Source organism: Lathamus discolor, chromosome 2 (assembly GCF_037157495.1).
Source record: "Lathamus discolor isolate bLatDis1 chromosome 2, bLatDis1.hap1, whole genome shotgun sequence".
Classification (NCBI taxonomy): domain Eukaryota; kingdom Metazoa; phylum Chordata; class Aves; order Psittaciformes; family Psittacidae; genus Lathamus; species Lathamus discolor.
The window spans coordinates 32,075,323-32,102,559 of record NC_088885.1 but is presented as its reverse complement, the minus strand read 5'-3'; the positions used below and the strand labels follow the sequence as shown (position 1 = coordinate 32,102,559).

At 41.0% G+C, this 27,237-nt stretch overlaps 1 protein-coding gene across 3 annotated transcripts in view; it reads left to right on the top strand.

Annotated features, from left to right (window-relative positions):
* Nucleotides 1-27,237, top strand: part of RAPGEF5 (Rap guanine nucleotide exchange factor 5) — a 134,614-nt gene that overhangs the window by 28,279 nt on the left and 79,098 nt on the right. For all 3 annotated transcript variants that reach the window (XR_010609883.1, XM_065666307.1, XM_065666306.1), the window contains exon 5: nucleotides 7,883-8,008. Coding sequence is in view for 2 of the 3 variants with exons in the window: in XM_065666307.1 (XP_065522379.1) it covers nucleotides 7,883-8,008 (126 nt within the window). In the remaining variant the exon portion in view is untranslated. The remainder of the gene's footprint in view (nucleotides 1-7,882; nucleotides 8,009-27,237) is intronic.

Genomic DNA, 27,237 nt, shown 5'->3' with positions numbered 1-27,237 from the left:
GGGATTGGTTACCCTTTTTAATTCTGTGAATCTTTTTTGATTACTCTCCAGTTCATTTAATCATTCTGTTCATGCATTCAAACTCTGCAAGGGTAACTATACTGCTCATTGTAATGGTGCTGATTATTGCTTTTAATGTAAAATTGATTTTTCCTAGTCTTGGCAATTTTTTGTTGATCTCTGTTCCTCTTGCAATCTTGTGTCTCCCACAAGTTGCCACCCTTTCTCCTTCCTGAATATGCAAGTTGCAGTTCCTGTCATTGATTTATCTCCTAACACCTTGCCCACCTAAAACCTGCAGGCAAGAAAGACAGGATTTGTAGCACTGTCTGTGAACAAACCTAGCTGAAGGTGTACAGTCCATGTAGCTATGTGAGCAGCACCTGTATCTTTCTAAAGGTAGGGGCTATCTCAGCCACAGTGAGCCCAGGAGAAGCTGTAGTAGACCTGGGACATGGCAGACACCTGGAGAGTGCAGGCAGAAGTTGGGGACAGATAGGAAAAGCCTCACGCTCGCAGGCCCTTGTTCTCATGGGGGATTTCAACCACCCTGACATCTGTTGGAACGATGGCACTGCACAGCACAAGCAATCCAGGAGGTTCCTCGATTGTGTGGAAGACAACTTCCTTCTGCAAGTAATAGAGGAGCCAACAAGGAGAGGTGAAATGCTTGACCTTGTGCTCACCAACAGGGAAGGGCTCATTGAGAATGTGGTACTCCAGGGCAGCCTTGGATGCAGTGATCACGAGATGGTTGAATTTGAGATCCCCAGGACAGTGAGAAGAGCGTGCAGCAAGCTCACTGCCTTGGACTTCAAAAGACCAGACTTTGGCCTCTTCAGGAGCCTGCTTAGTAAGGTTCCATGGGATATAGCCCTGGAGGGCAGGGGGGCCCAAGACTGTTGGTTTATATTCAAGGACCACCTGCTACAAGCTCAGGAGTGCTGCATCCCAACTAGAAGGAAGTGCAGCAGGAGGGCCAGGAGACCTCCTTGGATGGATAAGGAGCTGCTGAGGAAAATTCAAAGGAAAAAAGAGGCTTATAAAAAATGGAAGCAAGGACAGGCAGCCTGGGTAGAGTACAGGGATGTTGTCCGGGAAGCTAGGGACCAGATTAGGAAGGCTAAGGCCCAGTTAGAATTAAACCTAGCCAGGGATGTTAAGGATAATAGGAAGGGATTCTACAGGTACATAGCAAACAAAAACCAGACTAGGGACAACATAGGCCCCCTGAGGAAGCTTTTGGGAGAACTGGCTACGCAGGATTTGGAGAAGGCTGAGGTTCTGAATGACTTCTTTGCCTCGGTCTTCACTGGCAAAGGCTCTGACTGCACCACCCAGTTCTTAGAAAGTAGATGCAGGGGCTGTGAGAATGAAGACCTTGGGCCCACTGTAGGAGAGGATCTGGTTCGAGACCATCTTCAAAATCTGAACGTACACAAGTCCGTGGGACCTGATGGAATCCATCCGCGGGTCCTGAAGGAGCTGGCGAATGAAGTTGCTAAGCCACTGGCCATCATATTTGAAAAATCATGGCAGTCAGGTGAAGTTCCCGACGACTGGAAAAAGGGAAATATAACCCCCATTTTCAAGAAGGGGAAAATGGAAGACCCGGGGAATTACAGACCAGTCAGTCTCACCTCTGTGCCTGGTAAAATCTTGGAGCACATTCTCCTGGACAGCATGCTAAGGCACATGAAAAACAACAAGGTGCTTGGTGACAGCCAGCATGGCTTCACTAAGGGGAAATCATGCCTGACCAGTTTGGTGGCCTTCTATGATGGGGCTACAGAATTGATGGACAAGGGTAAAGCAGTTGACGTCATCTACCTGGACTTGTGCAAAGCGTTTGACACTGTCCCACACAACATCCTTCTCTCTAAATTGGAGAGATATCAATTTGATGGATGGACCACTCGGTGGATAAAGAACTGGCTGGATGGCTGCACACAAAGAGTTGTGGTCAATGGCTCGATGTCCGGCTGGAGACCGGTAACAAGTGGTGTCCCTCAGGGATCAGTGTTGGGACCGGCCTTGTTTAACATCTTCGTCGCTGACATGGACAGTGGGATTGAGTGCGCCCTCAGCAAGTTTGCCGATGACACCAAGCTGTGTGGTCCGGTTGATACGCTGGAGGGAAGGGATGCCATCCAGAGGGACCTTGACACGCTTGTGAGGTGGGCTGATGCCAACCTTATGAAGTTCAACCACGACAAGTGCAAGGTCCTACACCTGGGTCGGAGCAATGCCAGGCACAGCTACAGACTGGGCAAAGAAGAGATTCAGAGCGGTCCTGCAGAGAAGGACTTGGGGGTGCTGGTCAATGAGAAAATGAACATGAGCCGGTAGTGTGCGCTCACAGCCCAGAAAGCCAACCGTATCCTGGGCTGCATCAAAAGGAACGTGACCAACAGGTCAAAGGAGGTGATCCTGCCCCTCTACTCTGCTCTTGTGAGACCTCACCTGGAGTATTGTGTGCAGTTCTGGTGTCCTCAACATAAAAAGGACATGGAACTGCTGGAACAAGTCCAGAGGAGGGCCACGATGATGATCAGGGGACTGGAGTACCTCCCGTATGAAGACAGGCTGAGGAAGTTGGGGCTTTTCAGCCTGGAGAAGAGAAGGCTGCGTGGGGACCTAATAGCAGCCTTCCAGTACCTGAAGGGGGCCTATAGGGATGCTGGGGAGGGACTCTTTGTCAGGGACTGTAGTGACAGGACAAGGGTAATGTGTTAAAACTTAAACAGGGGAAGTTTAAATTGGATATAAGGAGGAAATTCTTTCCTGTTAGGGTGGTGAGACACTGGAATCGGTTGCCCAGGGAGGCTGTGAGTGCTTCATCCCTGGCGGTGTTCAAGGCCAGGTTGGATGAAGCCTTGTGTGGGATGGTTTAGTGAGAGGTGTCCCTGTCCATGGCAGGGGGGTTGAAACTAGATGATCTTGAGGTCCTTTCCAACCCTAAGTATTCTATGATTCTATGATTTAGGTATGCCTACTGCATCAGTGTGTATCTGGCCTTTTCTAGCTTGTGCTTTGGAGTAATGCTCAAGCAACATGTTTGGGAATGGCCTGCTCTTTTCTTAACTGCACATAGTTTCAAATCTATTAAAAAAAGAAAAAAAAATAGTAGGAGCCCACGTATGTGAAAATTTTGTTACCTGCCTGATTCCTAATTCACATCAGCATGGGGTTGAGGAGTAGGCTTCTAGAGCTATAGAAAAGACACAGGGGGAAATACTGACCTCTGTTTCCTTTTTTTAGGTTTTATATTACTCAGTTCTACTTGATTATTTTGTGATTATTATTTTTTGAAAATGTTCTTGTTTATGTCAGAGATGTAAAAAGAAAGGCTATGACGTGTGTGATCAAAGCTCCTAAGTAGCCAGCTAATAAGATATGTGGGCAGATTATAAAAACCCATGAGAATTTATTATTGGGATATTGATTTGCTCAGCTTTTATTTGCCTGGAAACCATCTTCTAAAATTTGAAAGAATCTGAAACACATTTAAAATTAAACATTCATTAAGTCAGCAGTTAAAAAACCTGACCATGTGCCCAACCGGGAGGAGAGTGAGAGTGTTATCCAAGCAGCTGTTGCTCCAATTTGTTTGTCAGTGCCATAAAAATGGCATCCTGTGATCACCCAATGCAGTTTGGTTTATGGGTGTGAATGATTTTATTTTATGTTTTCAATCTAGTGAGGCTGGGTATGTGACTGGACCAAAGCAACTGATCTTTCGAGGCAGTGACATATGTTTTTAAGTTGTCAGGTTGGTCAACGTGAAGCCTGTTATAATTACATTGTTTTCACCAGACACAGGAGACAGAGGTGCAGTGTTAAAAAGCCAAGCCACCACAAACCTCTTGTGTTGGCAGAGCTGAAGGGTGTGGTGCCTGCTCTGAACACCGCTTTGCAGGACAAAGTCTTCACTTACATTGGAATTAGTTGACAAAACTGTTACAAGTGTGGAAAGAATTCAGTACAGGGGTTTTCAAAGGGAAGCATGCTGTAAACTGTAAATAATGTAAGTAAAAAAATCCCATCCTGTCTGCCTAGGGATGTCTTAGTTCACCTCCGTGTCACTGCTAGCATATTCATTTATGGCCTTTGCAGGGGGAATATTTTCCAATGGATGTGCTGAAACAGAAAATGTATTGTCAGCATCTCTGCTTTTTCAACCTTAGTAGTGTCTAATTTACTCCTTCTCATTAAACGTTTTATTTCATTTCAAATATTGTATAAACACGTTTAATTATAGTAATTTGGGGCCAGGAATGGTAATAAAACCTTGCTATAAAGCTCCTACATTCTTTTATCATTCATTAAATTAAAGCCAGTTAAAATATGCAACTTCATTATTTTCACCTTCACATAAGTTAGTCCTTGTGTCTCTGTTGAAGTACATGAATTAGAGAACTAAGCATCAACATCTGGGCATATGGGACTTTGGAAGGTGTGTGCCCACACAAAATACAAATTGAAATTGTACTTCGCAAGTAGAGCAACTTGGCTTTATGCTTCTGTCTAATAGCTTCAAAGGTATTGCTTGCAAATTAAATTTATATTGACAAGTGAAGATAACCAGTTCTAGGAGACTCTGACAACATCTTCTCAGCCAGCTTTTGGAAGCTGTCATCAATTAATTCATTAGTTGACCTGTGTGCTTTCTTATAAGTATTTAGCAGAAAGATTTATCATGGAAAGTCAGCATAATTGAGGAAATCAGAATTAAAAGTGATTAATATTTTTCTTCTTAAAAAACATTTGTATTTCAAGTGCATTCTTTACTGCCAGAGACAAGCATGTACAATTAACTTAGTAATACCTTAGCCCTCCCAGAAATGTTTTAGTTGACATTTTGTCCTCTGAAAACCCAATAAAATAAATACATTTTTAATGTTCTCTGCAATTCTTTAAATTAAAAAATAGTTGGGAGAGGAGGGCACATGTTAAAATGTAAGATTTCTTTCTTATTTGAAATGGGACAATATGATTCTTTAATGTAATTGCCAGTTTGAATACAGACCATATTTGTGGCAAGGCTAATGGGTTTGTATCTAGAGTAACTTCTTCCCTGGGGTGTTCATGCATGCAGAAAGCAATAATATGCTCTGTCTGTACACAGGCAAAGGGCAAGGGGTGAAAAAGAGTGAGGCCCATGTGTTCAAAAAATTGTCTTTCTCTGGGATGTTTCTTTTATTTGAACAAACTGAAGCCAGCTGTTATCCCAAAACTGAAGTCTCCTTCCTCATCTTAGCATAAGTGGTTTTAACCACTGGGCTTTGCTTCATACACCGAAGATCAATAAGTATTTGTTCAGCAGAATGAACACTGCATTGTCAATGTCCATCTGACATTTGAAGTACAGGAACTCATAGCCATCTATGTCACTCATGGTCTGACTTGTCTGGGCATAAGAAGAAGGTGTGAAAAGTGCCTCTGCAGTACTAAGGTCCCATAACCAAGGAGACTATAAATCTTTATAGTCCCAAAAATCCTAATAGGCTGTAACACTTTGAGTTGTCCTTAGCCTACAAGCCTGGGGCTTGTTATACTCTGTCCTACAAGCATCCCAAAGCCATGAAATAAGCAAGTTTGGCTGTAGTTAATATCCCCAGCTATGAAGCGCAGACATCAGACCTCAGCAAAGTCTGTGAGGATTACCTACATTCCATGTATAAATTACTGGAGAAAAAGGAGAATGCTATGAAACAGCTCATCTGATAATTTTTAAGTATCTACTGTAGAGTAAAATATTTTTCTGTCTACAACTTTGGACAACTAGTTCAGTATATTCTTCCACATTTGATAAAATCTCACTCCTGATGTGCAGGTGATAATGGTGTGTCAGAACTGCTTTATAAATCTGTCTTTTATAGGTGTGCTTAGGGACATGGTTAGTAGTAGACTTGGCAGTACTAAGTTATTGGTGGGACTCAAGGATCTTAAAGGTCTTTTCCAACCTAAACAATTCCATGGTTCTATAATTTAAAGATTAGGAGCTAATCTCATGGAAAATGTAAGGACTTCTGGGTTAGGCGCTGCAATTCCTTATTTTCTTGGTGGATTTCTGATCTTCAAACCAGTGTGTAGGTTACTTAGGTGGGAAAGTTGAGTTCCTCAGGAATCTGAGCACTAATTGATAGGACAAGGGGCAATGGGTGTAAACTGGAGCATAAGAAGTTCCACGTTAACATCAGGAAGAACTTCTTTACTGTAAGAGTGACAGAGCACTGGAACAGGTTGCCCAGGGGGGTTGTGGAGTCTCCTACACTGGAGATATTCAAGGCCCGCCTGGACAAGTTCCTGTGTGATGTACTGTAGGTTACCCTGCTCTTGCAGGGGGGTTGGACTAGATGATCTTTTTAGGTCCCTTCCAACCCTTGGGATTCTGTGATTCTGTGATTCTGTGACATGCAAACCACAGACTGCATCTGAAATTCTTCTGCAGAGCACAAGTGCCTGATGTAGGTTTGTGAGGAGGTGCCTTCATCTAGACTGGATCAATGTAGGCATGTAAAAATGTCTTTCAAATAATTTGGTAAGGATGACTTTGGACTCAGTCATGGAACCTAATTTTTTCCATCAATGTTAAAGCACTTATTTAGAAAGCAGATTTGTTCTCCTCCTAAGCTGAAGAAACCTTAACCCACGTTTCCTTCATCTTGGTAGAGAAAGCGGCGCACAGTAGGATGGTTCAGGTGAGCAGTCTCACACCTTTAGCTGTCATGAACAGGAGTTTCTCAAGGCCAAAGGATTTGAGCCTGCATGGCACTATGGGTTAGCGGTAAGGGTATCTCTGGCTTTTGGTCCTGACTCACTAGATATTTTGTGAATTTTGGAGTAGATACTGATTCATGTAAACTCAGGATGAATAGTAGAAAAAAAAGGGTGGAAGAAGTGGGGAAAAAGGTTTATTTGCAGATTGCCTTTAAAGTAATTTAGCGATACCCTGGCCATGCCACATTGCCAGGCTCTCCCAAGGCATACACTGTCCTATCAGGAAACATCTGGTCTAATAAAAGCTGTTTGGCATCATTGAGCCAGGTCTTGGTTACGCAGAGGCTATATATATGACCAGACCATGAAGGGTAATGTTAGCTACTGGTGTTGCAGGGAACAATTTAGCCCTCATCAACTAACTTTGTGATGCGTCTGGAATGCCTGTGTGCAAGTGTGAATCCATCTTTATATATATATACGGTATTTTTCTAAAACAACCAGTGCTGAATGTTTTGATGAAACACTGTCAGCATAGTTTGAATAACTTGGCAGAATATTAGAAAAAAAAAAAAAAAAGTTCTAATGTAGATTTTAAAGCAAATCTAATTCTGTTCCCTAAACAAAATCTGGAGATACTGCTTTGTTATGTACAGAATAAATAAACATGGTGCAACTCTCTTCTAACTCTTGAGGCTTGCATACATGAAAAATGTTTGGAGCAGGAGCAGATGGAGTTGTAGGCTGTTATTTTTAGGAGTGACCTGTTTTGCGCTTCATTCTTTTTCCAGGGCTGTTCCTGGCTAACTTTCCCATGAGTTTTTAACCTCTTGCTCTTGTTCTGTTACGTAACAGGAAACAGGCTGACAAGAATAAATAAAACACAGGGTATCTAATAGTCACACTCAGAGGAACGGTTGATTTAGTTAGCCCTGCCTTTGTTCCTCCAAAGTAGATATATTTAGAGATTCAGATGTGCCTCAGCTCTTCTCCGGTTGTTTCCCAGGAAGCAGTGATTCGTTTGTGTTCAGCAAGCGGCACTGAAATACCACAAATATGAGAAAACAAATGCACTTCTTTTAAGGTTGAAATCTGTAGCGGTGTCATGTCTTGTGACTGTGGATTTAAGTATCTCTTTGCTCTTTCTCCCACCCTTAAGGCAGGGGTTTTTTGCAAGCTCCAGGGAAGAGATGACATCGGACAGATTGAGCTGGTCCAGAAGCTGGCAAGAGAAAACTGCCAGTTTTTGCAGGTGGATAGAAAACCACTGAAGAAGGCAGAGCAAGTAAGACATTTCTTGTTTGGGTTTTTGGTTTCTTTCTGGTAGGGAAGGGAGATTTAGGTTACAAAACTGAAATATCAAATCTGATGGTCAGAATCCAGGGCACACACTGGTCGTGGAGCTGTAGCTGCTGTCCTCTGGCATTTACATTTCCCTGAAGTGTGTGAATTGTCAACACACTTAAATTATTACTTTGTCACTAACTGTCAGTTACTGTTATTGTCATGTACACATAGCAAATAGTGGATGATTTCAGGATGCTATCTACCAAATTGTTTTCAGTGATTATGAAATACTTGGGGTTTAGGATGTATGTAAATAATTTATAAGGTATATGAGTGCTTCAAGTACTTTGGCTTAAAATTACTTTGCTGCTGGTATATTTGGATGCAAATATTGGCTGGCACTTTTCAGTGGGAGTTAAAAAGAATGGTGTGGATAGGCAGTTTAGCAGTTTCTTAAAAAAAAAATGTGTTTTCAACCAAAAGTTACACTGAAGAAAGCAGCATTCTGTTTAATGCATCTGAAAGCACTCATTCAGATGTTAATAACTGGATTGAACATGCAGTAAAACTTCATGACTCCACTTATAGCACAATATATTGTAATTTTGTTCTCCTAGTAAAGATTTCTATTCTGATTGCATATTCATCTGAAGATGCCCAGGATAATAACTGCAAGAAGCAACAAAAATCGCATGTACTCCTCATATGTCTTGCTATTATGCGTATGTAATTTATTCCATTTGCTGCTCACTGGACAGTAGAAAAAAAGCATGTATTTTAGAAAAGATTTTTCAGCTCATCTGCAAGCTTATTCCTACTGAAATAAGGTTGTGCAAAGGGAAAGAGAAAGAAGAAATCTTACTTCAGAACTTCATGCTGTTCTGTTTGGCAGCGTTTAAGGTCTAGTCTGGTCTAATTAAATATGTAATTATTTCAGTAGGTGTGCAGGAGGGAGGAAGGTAATTAGCTAGACTCAGATCCCTGAGATTGAATTGTTCCTCAGCTGATCCACTAGCCATGGACATCTGGCAGAATTTCCATGTATCTTTAAACCGTATCTGCAATGTGCAATTAAAAGTTTAGGTGCTTAAGTAAAGAAGATTTTAAGCCAGGGGAGGTTTCTATTGTGTTTCAGGATTTGGAAGCAAGATTACAGATGCTGTGGGCATAAGGGAGAGGGGAATGTTGGGACTGATACTCCGAAAACTCGGTGGATACTTTTGCTGCTTCCTTCAGTCATTGCAAAGGGTGCTGAGGTTTCAGCTGCAGCTCTGTAGCTGCACAGATTACGGTACAGTTCCAAAAATGGAAAGGAAAGAAGTGCTCAGCTTTTCTTCTTTGAAAAGTATGGTACTTAGCAATTGCTGCTATTTAGGAGATGAGTGACTCCAGTTTAGCGGGAGCTAGAGCAAGCTGCTCATATCCATACTGAGCAGTATTAACACAGCAGTTACTGCTCTTGGACAAGGATGTGCCTTTACGCTTAGGAAGGGACAGAAAAGAGAAATGTTGGCTGAGAGTGCAGAAGACCAGGTCATTCCTCATATGCCCTTTATTTCTGGGGGAGGAATATGTTACAGCTCGAGCTCGCAATTACATATTATGGTTGCTTCCCTCCCTCTTCCTCCCCCATTCTATAAGGTGGGGGTGACATGGAATTTCCTGATGGTCCAGGCAGCCCATGCCCAGATGTAAGACAGACTTGCAGTCCTCAGTTAGCGTGTATTTGCTAAGCCCACACTCAGTCTAGTGATTTCATTAGGAATAGTCACCCAGAAGGCATTGCTAAACATGGACATGGGAAAGGTCTGTCATAGGGTTCTGAGTTTAGCTGACTCAGGTAATTTACTTTCACTGGAAAAAAAATAGGCTTTACTGTGGTGGGGGTGGGTAGCATACATTCAGGAAGCTGTGAGCTTCCATCCCTTCCTCCCCTTCCTTCCTCCCTTGTGGTCTAAGAGCTGCCCTGGTGCATGTGCAGGTGGCAGGATTTGGCTGACTGGGCAGAGTTCACTGCTCCAGGGAGCTGTTCCATCTCTTCTCCAAGGAGAAAAGCAGCAGGCTGGGCTGTAGTAAGTACCACTCAAATGCAGGCTTTCAGACCTTCCCATCTCATCCTGCTGCTATGAAAGTGATGGCAGATTCATTGGCATTGACTTACTGCCGAGTCCCTTGTGCCTGCTGTAAATGTTCAGGGTGTGGTGTCCTTACAGAATTAGGTGTATCATGCCCATCTTTCTTCTTAAAAAAAAAAAAAAAAAAAAAAATTAAAAGCATAGCTCACTCTTATATTACTTTCTTAGAAACAGTAATGAGCGCTTGATCTGGGCAATAAAATGGAGCGGCTCTGTGTGTTCTCCACAGGACCCTCATTTCTCAGCAAGTATCCCTGCCCTAAAGCTTTCACCAGCTTTCCCTCCTGGGGCTCAAACTGTGCTTTCATGGTGGATCTGCCTTCCTCAAAGGGAATGGCGTTTGGTCTGTAAATGAGATGCCTGAACATCCTGCCAGGCTCCTCTCCCTGCACTCGGAGAGCTGGCAAGCTGGGCTGGCCTCTTGGCAACCCATCTCAAAGCAGAAATGCTGCTGGTTTGCAAAGCTGTGTGTGTCAGTCAGCCGAGAGCAGTGTTGCTCTTTGGGGCTGGGGACATTGTAACCCACTTGGAAGTGAAGCTGCTCTTTCCAAGATGGCCAAGGGGGAATTTTTGCTGAAAGCAGAGTTCTAGTTTGTTCTCCTTTAGGAATACGCAACTTCCCTCCCCAACTTGAACGCAGGATTATAATTGTGTGTATGTATAATTCCTCTCTGCATGTACTGTATCCCATGCACATAATGAGAATTGGAGTTGGGGCTCCCCTGATGCTATCCACTGTGTTTCTAAAGCAGCTCTCTTCAGATTAGTATAACCTCACATTTTCCAACATTAGCAGCAAACACAAGCATAGTATGATTGGGCTATATATACAAGCATAGTATGACAGAGATCTAGGCTGTGAGGAAGACTGGCGAGCCCTCCTATCATTCAAATTAAAAATCACCATCTTTGTCTGAGTTTGAGGACAGAACTTAGTGGCTACCATAAGAAAGGTAGATGGCATGGATGCACAAGTCTGGTCTTCCAGAGGTTTTTTGGCAGATAGTGTACCTAAAGGTGTTCTTCAGTATGTGGTGTTGAAGGTCTGTGGCCCACAATAGGCAGGTGAAGCATGGATTGATTTGGGTCACTGGTTTGGAAGGAGATGAAATGTAATTATTATTTCTCAGAAAAAAAACAGGTGATCTAGAAGAGGGAAAATATGTGACAGCTGGGTGGTTCACTGGAGGAAAGCTCTGTTTGGAATGTGGTGGGAGAGAGAAGGGATTACTTCAGTTTAGATGTGTTCTGGAGGGTGTAAAATTAGGGTATGTATATATGATGATTTTGTACATGGCTACATTTTTACTTGGTACTTTTAGTACCCAAGTCAGAAAGTCCATACTGCTTTTGTTTCAGGTTTCTAGTATGTTATCATTCTTTTCAGATTTATGGTCTGGGTAAAAAAAGTGTCCCCAGAAGTCCTGAAATTTATAAGGTTTTGTGCTTTGATTCTATGTGAGCTACTTACTTGTTTTCGGTACTGCAAGCTTGCTGTGACCAGGTTAGACTGGTATATTGGAACTGGTGTTCTGTGGCACTCTGCCAATTTCCTCTTCGGTGAATATAGTGTTTGCAGAATGCTCTAACTGTAATGTTGCTCACAGAGTTGTAGGGGAAAACGAAAACTAAATTAGAGTGATTTTCTTTTCCCCAATCCCACTTGCTAATGTGTTAGAATGAGGTTCTTAATTAAGGCACTGAATCTACCGTATGTGTTAGGTTTCCTAAAACTTCAATTTTGCTAATGGATAGAAAGTAAATAGTAATAAATAAGCTTCTAAATAGGCAGATAAGCTTCTTCTCTGTACTGTTGCATTCCTACAATTATATTCAATGTATTGATAAATAAAATGAAATAGTTGTTTAAAATCCACAGAAATTATTTTAATATCAAATGTGGGCTAGAGTAAAAGTAACTCTGCAAGCTTGCAGTTCTAATTTATCATTACGTACAAATCACACTTATAAGCATAAGGAAATGTAAAACTGGATATTTGTATTTTTATCGTATTTAAATGTTTCATTGCCTTAAACCAATTGCTTTGACAGAAAATAAATGAAAAATCTGTATTGAAATATTCAGTTATGAAATGAGCCTGCTGTTTTTAAAGTTTGCTTACTGTTAGCATTAAGTAAAACGTAGAAAGCAACTTCTGTCTGTAGTCATTTAAAGTAATTTGTCATAGCTTTTTTTGCTGAAGCATGCATTTGGGGCACATTTGCACTCAATTGCATTTTTTAATTCTTTTTAAGCAGCTACAGCTTAATTAAATTAAGCCTTTGTAATAGCTGTGATAGTTTGTACAGTGTTTCCAGATATTATTTCAATGAAGCTTTGCACTCATTAATTAAATCACATCTGTTTATAGTTTTATTGTCTTAGCAAACTTGTAAAAGTGCCTTTCACCTCAGCAAGAGGGAAAATATTCTTTAGATTGTCTATAGTGCCACTTCCATAGTCAAATCAACTGAATAAATTTCTACAAATTGACACTAATGTTCAAATAAAATTTAAGATTCTCTAATGTGTTCATTAGAGAGCAAAAGAATATGAATTTCTTTATTCAACTATACAAATAATATTCTAGGCTGGGGGTCTTCTGGTACTTCTGTGCACCAATGGGGAGGGAAATCTTTCATAAATCCACCTTGTAATACCTTTACAGATAAATATATGTATTAGAGTTATGAACTGCTTAAAAGTATATAAGTACATATAGTTTGAATGTACTGATTCTGTGACTTACCTAGTTAAAAATGAAAGAGATACAGGGGTGGCAGGTATGTTTTCAGAAGGACAACAGACACTGAAGAGCTGTTCTGTTAATTTACTTTTGTAATCAGTGTTCTCATTAAGAAGACAGATGATTTGCTCATTGAAGCGGGTTAGTGGTGGGGCTGAAGTTGTTAAAAGGCTTACAAAAGAAGTTTAACAGTTTAGAGCCTTGGGTCCTATAGATTACTAACAACAGAGGAATTTCTTGAGGAAATTCCAGCTATGACACATCAAGGTTATTTTAGGGTGCAACCACTTGTCCAGCTGGACACCTGCAAGGAGACAAGAACTAACACTGGGACATGTCCAAAGCTGCAGTTTTTGTTAGCTTGACAAAACTGTGGCCTTGCACCGATGTACTATTGAATTCATGGTCAGTAATTAGAGCTCCATTGTCCTGGGTTCAGCAGGAGCAGTCATTTGTCTCCTTCTTAGTAGCTAGTGCAGTGCTATGTTTTAATTTTTTGGCCTGGGAACAATGTTGATAAGGCTGATGTTTTTAGTTGCTGCTCAAATGTTTGGTCTGACCAAGGACTTTCTGAGCCTCATGCTCTGTCAGGGAGGAGGGGAAGCTGGGAGGAAGCAGAGACAGGACACCTGACCTAAACTAGCTAAAGAGGTATTCCATACCACAGCATGGCATGCCCAGGATGTAACGGAGAGTTACCCGGAAGGGCTAGTGGACTGCAGGGTTGGAGGAGGTATTGGTCGGGGCTCTGCTGGGGGGAGTGGGGCGAGTTATTGGTCGGCTGGTGTTGAGGTGTTGTATTCTTTCCTCTTGTTATTTCCTTTATCATTATTATTATTGGTGGTAGCAGTAGTGATTTGTGTTATACCTTAGTTACTAAACTGTTCTTATCTCAACCCGTGGGAGTTGCATTTTTTTGATTCTCCTCTCTGTCCCTCCGGGAGCAAGTGGAGGGCAAGAAGGGCGGGGAGTGGACAAGCGGATGAGCTGTGTGGATCGGTTTAAACCACAACATCTGGTAAAATGCTGACATCAAATGTCTGAAATCTGTGCTTTTCTTTTTAAAAAATCTTCACTGCTTTTGTTGTATCTGGTCCGCCTGGGACAGATCTATTGGGTAGCTTGATGGCAGATTCACTGCTTTTGGTTTTTGGAGCCTATACTGCATCTCTTGCAGAATCAACGGGAACCTAGTGACTATAATCAAGTGAACCTAACGACTATATCACACTAAAATTTTTTGCAGATACTTTTGTGGCTTGAATAGCTGTGAGGTGGAATAGATGTCTGAAGTCAGTGAAACAGAATGTATTTAGCACAGCAGCGCAGGAGTTTGCTGTTTCCCTCCATACCTTTAGATCCACCAGCATTAGCAGAGAGCTCTACCAGGATGACGACGGTTTGCAATTTTTTACTTCGTCTTCCACTACAAGCCAAGAAAAAATTGAGTCTGTCAATGAGGTTGTCAGTTTATACCTTCATGTTGAGTAAGAGCAAGTAATTAAGAGGTAGGTACATGGTTGCAGTAGAGGTAACCTGAAGTTCAAGTCTTTGGTCTGAATCAGGAGGAACAGGGACTTGAATCTAGTTCTGTCATGTTCTGAAGAGAGTATACTATTCCAGATGGTTGATCTTTCATCTGCTGGAATGAATGCATAGCCCCAGGTTATCACCTGTTCTTCATAAGCCAACTTCTTTATCTTCTAAGAAAAAAAGTCTTCTTCATGTCCTAGGAGGGTTTTTTTTTTTTGTTATTTTTTTTCAGTGCAGAACAGGCACAGGCATCTTTTTGAAATGGAAAACGTTTGCCAGAGGTAAGGATTCTCTTGCTCAGATGTAGGACTGGGATCATGTGGCTGCTAGGAAAAGCTTTGTTCCAGTCTACAAGAGACAAGAATGGGTTTGTTAAAATAATAAGAAAAGTATGTTTATTTACTATGTACTTTTATGGGGACTTATTCCTTTTGTTGAGTCTATTTAATGTGGCCAAAATTTTCGAGGTGTACGCCCTCTTGCCGGGAGTGCAAAATAGCAGTGAAATTACATGATCCATCCTTCTGTAAAAATAAAGCACTTGAGAGGAGTCATGCCTGTTCTACCATGATTTGCTGTGAGCATAGTATAGGAACATGTCAAGCAGGAAGCTCACTAGTTTCCTTTGAGTTATGTTACATATTCCCATAATACTTCCTTTCCTCCAGATGTTCGTCCCAGAGTTTGAAAGAAAAGAAAGCCTAATTTGTCCCTCTTTGATTTATTCTGTAACACTAAACTACTTTGCATAGAAGGAAATTCCACATACACAATTTGCATGCTGGGCTTTCTTTAGTGTGGAACAGTGACTCATTCTTGTATGGGACAATACCTTAGCTACTGGGCTAAAAGGGGTAAAAAGGGCACATGGTATTTAGCAGGCTAAAAACTGGGAGCCAGAACACTGAATTTTTATTTTTGACTCCATCAGTTATTTAATAAGTAACCTCCAAATTATGTCACTTCCCTGCATCTTTGTCTACCCAGGTATAAAATGGGGTCTTAAACATGTAGGACCTTGAAGGGTGCTATAAAACTGCAGTGATTAATGAATATTGATAAATTGCTTTGAGATCCTTGAAAGGTGATTTGGGGATCCCAGAAAGCTGGAAGTGGGCTGGACTTTGAACTGCTGGGGGCAAAGGGGCTATTTTATAAAAGCCAAAGCATAGCTGAGGCCAGGCAGTCACTGCACAGCCTCTGGGTCCTTGGGAATCACTTTTGTGGCTGTGCCATTGGCAGCATCTCTGCCCCAGCTGCTTATCCCCAGCCCTGGGTTGCTCTGAGAAGAGACACAGGGAATAATTCAGCTGAAAAATAAAATAATACACATTTATTGTGGGGTTGTTTTCCAATTGGATCAGTTTCTTTTCTGGTATGGGGATATGGATATGGGGTAAGAATGAGACATGGTGTCAGGGACTCTTGTTGGCAAAAGCTACTCTGCTGCTCATGGTGAAACACAGCCTTCCTCCTTCATTTGCCAAAACCTTGTGACTTAACCAAATCCAGAAACTAAACTGGGTCAAATTAAATGTCCTTGCAATTTTTTGGTTGGCATAATTTTAATTTGGACCCTGTACTTCACCATGTGGCTTCATGAGGCTTACATGCACAAAGAAGGGGGTGAATGATGAGTGGGTGTCAACATTATCCAGGATCAGAGAGAGGACAGGAGTGATGTTTTTCATAGGCAGTGGGACTACGCAGTTCTTGGTAGCACCAAAACTGGAAACATGGTTCCTTGATTCTGTCTTTTGCTCCATTTATCAGTTTGAAAAAGCAGAGAAACTCTCTGAACGCTGTCATCTGCAGGTTGTCACTGTCCTCTGCTTCTGTATTTCTCTTCAGATTCTGGACCACTTACCTGCTTATGTTTCTAGACTGTCCAAAGGCTTATGTAGAATTGATCTATCATTTTCTTCCTTTAGAGAATGTCCTGGGTTTACCAGGAGCCATTTTGCTCCTTCTTAGTAACTGGTGCAAGCTCTGTGTTTTGACTTCCAGCCTGGGCAGAGAGCTGATAACACCGATTGTTTTTAATTGTTGTTAAGTGATGTTTATTCTGGCCAAGGACTTTGTGAGTCTCATGCTCTGCTGGGGACGAGGGGAGGCCAGGAGGAAGCAGAGACGGGACACCTGACCTAAACTAGCCAAAGAGGTATTCCATACCACAGCACGTCATGCCCAGGGAGGTAACTGGGAGTTACCTGGAAGGGCACGGTCTCTCTTCGGGGGGGTCGAACTCGTTCAGCAGTGGCATCGTATTCTCTTGTTATTTTCTCTTATCAATATTATCATTGGTGGTAGCAGTAGTGATTTGTGTTATACCTGAGTTACTGGGCTGTTCTTATCTCAGCCCGTGGGAGTTACATTCTCTTGATTCTCCTCCCCATCCCTCCGGGAGCGGGGAGGGTCGGGGCGGGGGGGTGAGTGGACGAGCTGTGTGGATTGGTTTAAACCATGACAGAGAAGTAGAAATTTTAATGGTTTACATTTACTGTCTGCCTCTCTCTTTGTGTGACCAATACATTGGATGACATTCTGAATGTTCTTGTCTCCATTTTTCTGATTTGTGACATCAATAAACTCCTAGTTATGCTGATAAAAGAGTGAATGTATCCTGCCATCTGCTTCCACAGAGTTACTTCTACACTTGTCCTGGGGACTCTGAATAAGCTCCTGGATCTCTCTGTCGAGTTAGGGAACTTACTATCTAAATTCAGTAAGATTAAAACGAAAAGTTGATAATGCTTTGAATATGTACCATGCAAACTTAAGTCAGAATTTCCAAGCAATTTCTGAAATTCAAGAGAAGTAATTTTGTTCTTCACCTTTCAGTGGTGCAGATCTTATAAGTAATTCATTGATTTACTAGACTTTTCTCTTGGAATTGAAACCAATCAAGGATATCTGGGTTTGGCTTATAGCGTGGACCTGGCTAAGAAGAAACAGTCAAGATAACTGGAAAACCTTGTTGATGAGCCAGAAGCTGATAGGTGTCCACCACGTCATCCTCTTCAGAAGCTGTCTAAGATTTGGTAGCCTGCCCAGAGATCAGTCATGTAAAAAGGGTTCAGTGCTTCGAGTCTCCTTTTTTAAGTTTAGGAAGAATGTTCAGTTTCATTGAAGATTTGGGCTGGTAATGCAGCAGATACGTGGCTAGTGTCATTAAGCAGGTGAAAACATTTCTGCAAGTCAAGGTTTACTCCTGTTTGAAGTAGAAACTGCACTAGAGAAAATTGTGCAGTATTATCTGCACTCTGCGCTAGGGTCAGTGTGGTTCCAGTGGCAAGATGCTCTGGAGTCAGTGATTTCAGTGCTGCAGGGCTGGCAGCACAGCTCTCCCCAACTGCCAGGGCACCTAGCTTCCTGCAGAGGTCTGACAGTCTGGGTCAGGATCTCACTGATGTAAATGTTACCAGCATTTGTTGGCACTTCTTCCTGCAGGCAGGCTCTGGAGACCACCTGGAGCATGTTGGCGTGTAGTCTCAAACTTTTCCATGCACTCAGCTGCCTCCCCTGTGTCAGAGTCAGGCTGTGTGTACTGGGAGCTCTCTGGAAAAAGGGGAGCTGTAAAGTGTCTGTCTACCTCCTGCTGAAGCCTCCTCCACAGCAAGAAAGTAAGGACAACTTGACCTTCTATATTTCTTTAGGCTTATGTTTCCCCAGGATTCATTTATTTTAATCATGACACATCCCTAAAAACTCCAGAGCTTGTCTGTTTGCTATGGCCATTTTGTCACTCACTCTACCTGCATTTTAAAGCTTAATTCAGCACCTGCTGATGTTAATAGGTATATTTTGGTGAAAGCAGGGTATAGCCCTTAGGGTCTAATGCTTTCATCGCACTGTAGACTTGCAGGGTGGTGGCATTTTGCACGATATGCTTGACACATGATCACCTGTGAAGAATCCTGATTTGGTAGCAGTTAATACACCACTTGCATTCATTTTTCTTGGTTGTATGTGGCAGCTCACAGAGCAAAGGAATGAAAACATAGTGGTATTTTTGCTATCTTCCTCTAAATCAAAGCAGGTATTCTCCTCTCCTTCCTTGATTAGTGTTCCTACCGCTGTATGCAGCACCTCCTGTATTATAATTCACAGCACCATGTGGAAACATGAAACAAGGTTGGAAATTATCAATGTCTTTGTGGCCTTCCTCAAATACATTTTCTGATACCATGTGGCAGGCAGTTCCCAGCGTTTTTTGTCACTGGCTGGAATGTGCGCATCCAAGCGGGGAAGGCTCTGATGTGTGGGAGCAGCAGCAGTTGATGGTTGCAGGAAAAAGTACTTTAGCCTCATTTGGTGACTTGGAAATTAATAGAATGTCCTAACTCAGGAAGAGCATGAATAGCAGCTGGTGTTTCCTATAACAGCTTGGATTTCCAAGCTCTAAACAAGGGTAAGCCCTGAACAGGAGGTGACACAACTACACAGCCCTGTTTGATCAAGGGAAAGGCATACAGCTCACATCCCTTTATTGGCTGCTCTGCATCAGTTCTGTTCCCTGCCAGCCTGGCTGACACTGCTGTCTCACCTGGAGTGACTGGGCTGAGAGCACCATCTCTTAGTTCATCTCCATTTTCTCTGGGATGTGAGGGGAGTAGACCTGTACATGCTTTATCAGAAGCAGCATTTCAGCTTAGCCCAGTACTGGAAGGAACAAAGAAGAACCTGTTCTTTCAGTAGAGTAGGAAATAAGCACAGAATGCAAATACGCACCACCTTTTTGATTTAGTTGCAGTATCACAGTGTCTCTTCCCTTTTTATAGGCACTAGTATTTGTTCAATGAATACAATATAAGTTTAGGCCATTTTGTAAACTACTTTTGACATTGCAAGTAGGGAATTACCCACCACAGGAACCTTTAAAACATACATGTGGATACCAATGCAACTGTTAAATTGATTTACTGTTTGCAGTTTCTGCTGTTTGGCCATATTTAGCAGATTAATAGAGAAAGTTGATGTGGTCAGCATCAGAGAGGAAGATGCTAATCTGAGCTGGCTGCAGTGAAGAGGCCAGAGTTTCAGTTCTCACATGTAAAACCTGTTTGTTCAGGCTTTGAACTAAAAACCAGATACATTCAGGCCTTGGTTTTCTTGTGTGGATGGTAGATAGCTGGAAAGCGTACTGACAATCCAGCTTTGTCTCATCATGTGTTAATAAATTAACACATACTGTTTTCATTGCAGTGGCATGTAAATAGTATTTGTATTAGACAAAAGCTATACAATAAATCATGTGTATAGCTGCTGTTTTAAAATGCTATTAGTTTTTAATTTGTGTGATGTTCAGTATGCATTAAGGATCCCCTAAGAACAGAAACAGTAAAAAAAATCAGCAATTTACTCATTTAATTCTGATAGAAATTCATGTCTTACCTGCTGCAAGAAGAAATAAAGGTTTAGCATTCCAGCAGAAATATCAAGATGCTGTGAAAGTTGCTTGACCATTATAATGTGAAAATTAACTACAAAATCATAGTAATTTGCAATTTTACTTGTACTTCATTAATGCTGCAGTTTCCAGTATTCCAGTGCTCTCATGGAAAAGATCTGCATCAAATGGTTGGGTCCCCAGCCAGCTTGAAAACTGATGAAGATCTAGTAATACTTCCCATTTTGGGGATTCTTCTTTTGAGCAATTTTGCTAATGCAGCACAACATGTAATATAAGTAGGCCCGTATCACTTTTGTTTTTACAACAATTGTTCCAATCCTTTTCACCTTTTTTTTTTCCCCCTTCTGATTTGCCATGCACTTGTCAAGCGCTTACTACAGCAAAACTTCTTTTCTTTCCTACCTCAGACAATCTGTTTAATGAACTTTATCTGTACTTCATTAAGGGCAAGGAGGTAGCAGCTAGCTCTAAATAGGCTAGGGCTTTTATGAAAATGAAAAGCCCCATAGAGTTGCTTCATCATCGGAAATCACTGCCAAATGTTGTGTGAGCTCTTTCTTTCCTGGCACACATAATGTAGAGAGGCATTTTCATTTTTAGCATCTTGACATTCAGCTACTTCTATTGCTTTAACACTTTTTAGGATATGAATATTTTCCATTAAAATGGATTGTTACGCATTTGCTTATATTGAAACAGCAACTGAGATAATATAGAGATATAGATACTTAGAGGCTTAGATCATGCTGCACAGAAACATCTTAATAAGATCAAATTAAAAACTGCATTTTATTTTTAGCATCATCTAATGTTTAATAAGCTAAAGCTTAAAATCTGATGAATTTACGATTCTGTGATTTGATATTCAGAAAGAATATGTCCTGAATACCAAATGAATTAAAGTTATTGTGGATTACCATTGCTGCATTTTTTATTTTGACTTTAGAAACTGTGTTTAGTGTTTTCCACATTACTAACCTTGAAACACAGTAATTTGAAGAACAGTGCTGAAGGTTAGCAATGCTTTCACTTCAGTCATCAGGGGGCAACAGTCTGAAGTTTATGGGGGTTGAGGGGAATTGTCTCTTAAGATCTTCAAATAGCCTGAAAATTCTGGTGATGACACTTTATCATTATCGTAAAAATGTCCATCTGTGCCAGTGAAGTCTCACATAGCTAAAGGGAAAGGTGACTCGGGAAGGGGGTTTAAGTAATGTCAGGAGGATGGAGATGCTTGAGAAGCTGCTAATCAAACCCTTTTGTTGCTGTGCAAACATGTACTCCTGTGTCTTCACAAAATATCCTTTGACACAGCATTGTTTTGATAGGTGAGGTGAGTAGTATGTGCAAAGGTTATACTTCTTATGTCAAGTAAATGCTCATGAGCCTAAGGTCTTGTCCCCCTCTTTGCTGGTTGTTAACAGGTAACCACTGCACCAGTACACATTAAAGGTAGATGAAGAAACATGCTTTGCACAGAGAGAGTTTCCTCTGGAATAGGTAGCCATGTAAGACAAAGATGACAGGGTTTCTTTGTCTTTACTGAGTGGGTAGTTGCACTGTAAACTGCACATTCATTACTTACACTGGAAAAAAATCATAACAGAGATCTTTGGGAACATTAAATTGTTGTCACTTGCATTTTAAGGGAGCAAAGGAAAATGTAAGCAACTTCTGCTTAGAAACACCTGAAAATATCATTAATTTTATTAAAGATTTAACAGAAACCTAGTGTTTTAGATGTCTAGGATTTTAAAGACTTTGTCTTCCCCCCCCTGCCCCACCACGTTCCCACCCCAGTCAAATCATTGTGCTCTCTCCTTGCAGTCTCCTAATCCTCCAATGCCTGTGTGAAAATTCAAGGTATCCATAAGGCACACATCCTCCTGACCTAGTGCTGTAGTTATGGTGATGCATAAAATAAATCATTACAATTACTGAGGCAGTCTTGAGCATTTGGTAACTCAGGCAATTGCTTCTTGAAACATGACTGAACTGAAAGAAGGATCATTAGTTATTTCCCTGGAGTACTTGGGTATTGTAACTCTCTCCCCAGGGTTCTGTCAGGGAGTTCAGACCTGCTCATTTGTTCACACTTCTCATTTTATCTTTCTTTTACTCAGATGCTCTGTGACAGCTGATGAATTCCAGATTGTGTCTCTTCTTCAACCACAGCATTTCCTTACCTGTCAAAGTTCAGCTCAAATAGCAAATGACCAACCAGGTGGGAAGGAGGAGCCCAACAGTGACAAAAGAAACAGATTTAAGAAGTCATTACTGGAAGCACTTACAAAATAACTTTCTGAGACATATGACTCAAAAATGAATTTTCAGAATAAGGAGGAGGAAGTTGGTTAGATGAGATCCCAAAGTTCTACACAAAAAGATTATCAACCCGTAGAAAGCTATGTAACATATATAAAGCTATGCAAGTCAGGCAGGAACTGAAGCCAGAAATAGGGTCTGGATCAGAAATTGAGGTTAGGATCAGAGATACATGAGGGTTTTGATATTTATTGGGTGACATCATAGGTTTTGGGAGTGTCTGAGTAGTCTGTACTATGCTGTCTGATGGTAATGGGATGTGGTGTGAGGAAGAGAATGGGATCAGGAGAATATAGGTGTCAGTGGGCATTTTCATCCCCAGGTGAAGCCCTTACTGGCTGAAGAAACCACTGTGCATACAGCGTGATACCAGAAACTGGCAAGTGGTGTCACAGTGTGTGTCTCTCTCTCTCCTTATAGATAACATCACTCAGGTTGCTCAGGAGATGAAGGAGGAGATATTTTGAGGGAGGAGAAAGGGAGTGATCCAAGGGAGATTAACTCAGGAATCTGGTGTCAATGCTGCTCCTAAGGGTGAATTAAAAGGATAGGGCAGGAGCCTTGTGTGGGCATGATAGTGGCTGAAAAAGAAGAGCTAGAAAAGCGCTGCAGGGAAATACAGTCGAAGCCTAGCGACTGATGGATATTTAATGCTTTATGAATGGGACTGGTAGTAGAGCAATATGATTTGAGGGGATTGTTCTGGAGAGAGTTATATTGTTAAGAGCAGGCAGGAGAGGAGGCCCTTTTAGGGAGAGGTTGTACATTAGCTGATGATAATACCAGAGCCCAGCAAGACATGCAGCAGCCTGGTTCAGGGCTGATTCAAGGATAGATCAGATGTCCTTGTTTTGGGGGTGGCAGCAGCCATCAGAAAGGTGGGGAAGATGGCTGGAGGCAGTAACAGCTCCAGCTGCCCCAGTGTAATGTACTGCTGTACATGTGGCAGCTCTTCATACTGTCGGGAAGACTTTTTTTATTCTACCGCTGTTGTGAACAGTCTTCTGATGCCAGGGTACAAAGTGAGTTTAAGAGCTACACTGTCATTTATAAGGTTTCATGGTACTGACTGAGGCAATTCCTACATTCCAAACATTCAGTATTTGATCTTTTCAGTATTTCTTCTTACTCTAATGATAGTTTTTTAGACTTTTTTTAGTTTTTTAGAATAGACAGTGAAATCTGGACTGTGTCACACTCCTGTGCGCATTCCTCCACAAAGAAGGAACAAAATTCTGTGCGGAGCAGGCCACACAAGCACACGGATGCCTTTACTCGAGATGCCCTGCATCTCATTGCGGATATCATGTGATTTAACAGTTGCCATGGTAACAATGGATTTTTTTTCATTCCATAACTTGAATAAATGTTGAGATTGCCTTTGGTGTAACTAACTTACCTCCTCCTGAAGTTGGGCATGATTGTATTATCTGAAGAAAGCAGAGAGGAATCTCTCAGTATTCATACTGAAATAAATTTTTAAGCATGTAGCTAGTCAAGAAGTAGGTAGATGATTCCATCTGGAATAAAATAAAATATGTGATTACTTAAAATCCCAAAATGAAAGAAATACAAGAAGTTACTTTATAATGTGGTGACTGGCACTGTATAACTGTAATTTCTATTGTGTGTGTGACACTTTGGTTTTCTTCAGTACATGAAAATTTGATGAAATGTATCATTTTATAGTATTCTTGCGTAGACATGCAAGAAAGCACTTCTTTTCCTTGTTGTAATATTGCAACAAAATTTCTTTATTTCTTGTGTTAATTTGTTCCCATGCATGTAACATTGGAAAATATTATTTTCTTCATTGACATCAGTGAGCATTTTATCCTACACAGCAGATGCAGAGTCAAATCTCCTGCTATTAGGCAGAAGGAGTGAGTTTTATTTTTCTTTCTAATTCCTTTTATTTTCATTCTGGCAGTGTTATTGCATGCTCTATGCATTCGTGTCTACTTAGGATACATTATCAAGTCACGAGTGATTAGTGGCTTATCTATTTTTGAGTGATTTAGATGCATGAATTAATTAGCAAGAAAAGAGCCATTAGGAAGCATTAGTAAAAAGGCTGGTCATTTCAGGCTATTTTGGTAGGAATTAAAATCCTCATTCAAACCCAAGAAAATTGTAGTCGTAGTGATTTATGCTTTTCTCTAAAGAAAAATCACTGCATTATATTTAACTTAGTTGAAAACAACCACCAAACCACAGGATATAAACTCTACTTTGTCATGTCTACTGTTGGTCTCGAAGTTAGATAAATTTGTTTTATTTTAAACATGAACTTTGGATTTTTTTTTTTTTTTTTTTTTTTTTTTGCTCCTTTACTCAGTGCGTTTTCACACTTGCTGTTTAAAGAATTGGTTTAAATGTCAGTACAGTTGAGAGAGTTTGATTCTGGAGTTCCTAAGCTTGGCCTTTGTATAGTATTCTCTGGTTTAGAGTTCATCTTAAACCTTTTGGGAGGCCAGAACCACCTCCTGCCTTTGCTGAGTACTCTCTCATGAAAAATCAGCTGCATTCTTCTGTGAGCATAATGCATCCACTAAAAGGTATATGCCTTACAGTGATAAATGTAATGAACAGCACCTCAGTTTAATAGTCAAGTTTTAGTCTTTCCAGTTGGAATTGTGGCTTGTAATGTGGATAGTGTATATATTTAATTTTATTTTATTTTTATTATAGTAATGGGATTGGCAGCATTCAGAGGTGTTACGGACGTAAGGCAAGAGACAAAGGTTTCTTTGATAGACACTAAGTGGCTAAGCCAGGTGTTTCAAATAATATTTTACCTCTCACCTGGTATAAACTGGAATGAAAGGCAAAGAAAGGGATCAGCAATCTTGTCTGTTTGACTTAGAAGTTGTATGTGTCCAGCACTAGTAACTACACCAATATAAGGCTGACAGTGTTGTGTATTTAGTGCCATCTCTCCTCCATTCCTTCAGGTGACCTTATTTGTTGCTACTTCCATTATAATGGTTGTAAGGCTTTGGTAAACATGTCCTTACCAAGGTGAATATTAGTCTACATTAATAAATTAAATCCACTACTATTAGTAAGCTGCCTTCTGCATCTTTTATTCTTGTGTTAATGCTGTATGGGGGCTGCCATAGAAGCCAAGTTCCATCCCTGTTGAATGTTAATCAAGTTGTTATCTAGTTCCCCTCGTATCCCAGTAATTTCTAGAATTTCCTCCTTCTGATGTTAAGATTGTTCTCAAGTACAAGTTCTGTATATCCAGTCAAACATCTTCCATTTTTCTTCCTGAGGCATATGGTAATAGTAGTACATGTTATCAGTCATGGGCTATCTGGGTTAAGTGTACAGTCCTCCTTGAATCCTTGTCATTCCTCCTCCCTTCGTGGCTCAGACATAAGTCCTGAAGTTCTTATATCATTCTCCTCATACTTTTCAGCGCAGATAAGGCTTGGTCTGCTTCCACTGACATCACTGGAAGACAATCTTTGGTGGCTGAAGGGATTTAACTGTTGCTTCATCTACCTGTCCTATCCTATCCTGTTTTTCTACAAATGCACATGCTCTAGGCCATATATCTTCCATATCCCAGTATTTTTGAAGTGCTGCCCTTCCAGCTGTGAGAGAATGGTAACAGTATTAATACCATCCTCACTTCTTTTGTCTCTCTCTCCACACTTCCCCCTCTCTTTCTTTTTCCCCTCTTCTTTTGTACAGTTACAGAGAGAAGTTCTCCTATGTTGTCCTTGCCAAGGTGGGAGCTCTCTGTCAGGCTGTCAATCTTACCTCCTAATAGCTATGAAGAGTGTGTGCTCCAAGAAGGGAAAAACCGAAATTCATAGCCTTCAGTTACCTTAAAAAGACATTTTTCATTATCTGACAAAGAGTTGTGGAGTGTTAAGGTTATGGTATCATTATGTCAGTGGTTGTGACACCAGTAATGATTTTTTTTCATGTTATTTTAGAAGATGTGCCCTTTGCTGTGTGTTAGACCTCTCGCTTCTTTTCATTAAAATACTATCCATAAAAGTGCTCTCAACTTAAATGATGATATTTGGAGGTAACTGGGGGCCAATCAGGGTATGGGCAATTTGGTCTCGATATAGGGCATTTTGTGATACTAAACTGCTATGAAATGCCACATGAGGCTCCTCTTTTCCTGCTCCTTTTGCCTTTCTTGAACTACACAGATTTCTTCATGTTTTTTTATGTGGCCTGTGCAATGAAACCCCAGCCTCATTTGCAATGGGATCACCACTTGGGAGTGTTTCATGACTGAGCTTTTCTTTTTGCCCTAGGACTTAATCACAGCCTTTCTGCTCACATAAAGACTCTTGTTTAGCAGTGCCCTATTCCCATGAGCGGTTTCTTTCTTCTTAGTAATAGGGAAAGCAGAAATAATCCTACTCTCAGCAGTTTGGGGATTACAGGCAGAAATTGAGTTCCTTGATATATGACTGTGTAGGGATATTGATCTTTTCCTTGAAGCTTGTTGTCTGTCATCTCTTACCAGCACTGTCCTTTTGACTCCTCTACAAGGATAACTTGCTATTAACGTTGCCTTTGTTGCAGATACTCAGCATGTAGATGACAGCCCCAACAGTTTTTCTAAAAGGGCTTGTTCTGTGCATTATCAGATGTAATATTCAGAATTGGCTTCAGCAACAAAGAATTTTGATTTATTTTTTTCCTATGATTTGGCTCATGCTTATTTTACCACTATTGGCAAAGCTGACAAATTCAGAGATTATTTTGAGCCAAATGTTGGCCCTCTGTTTTGCATCTCCAAGACAGATAGCTCAGTGTGAGACAACTGGGAAGTTTTGATGTGATCCCTGGATGCCCTTCGGTGGCAGATGTGGTGGTTGAATCATTTAAAGCATTTTATGGTTTTATAGACTGGTCAAAAGTCACTGAGAGCCAAAACAACATCACTGCATAAGGCATTTTGATATCATTAATGGATTTCTGTTTCTCAGAGTATACTGTGAATTAGCACGTTTATGAAAGTAGATTGTACGACTGAAGAGAGAAACAGAGATAGAGTAAGTGGGAAAAGTTCATGAGATGAGAAAAATAATAAATGTAA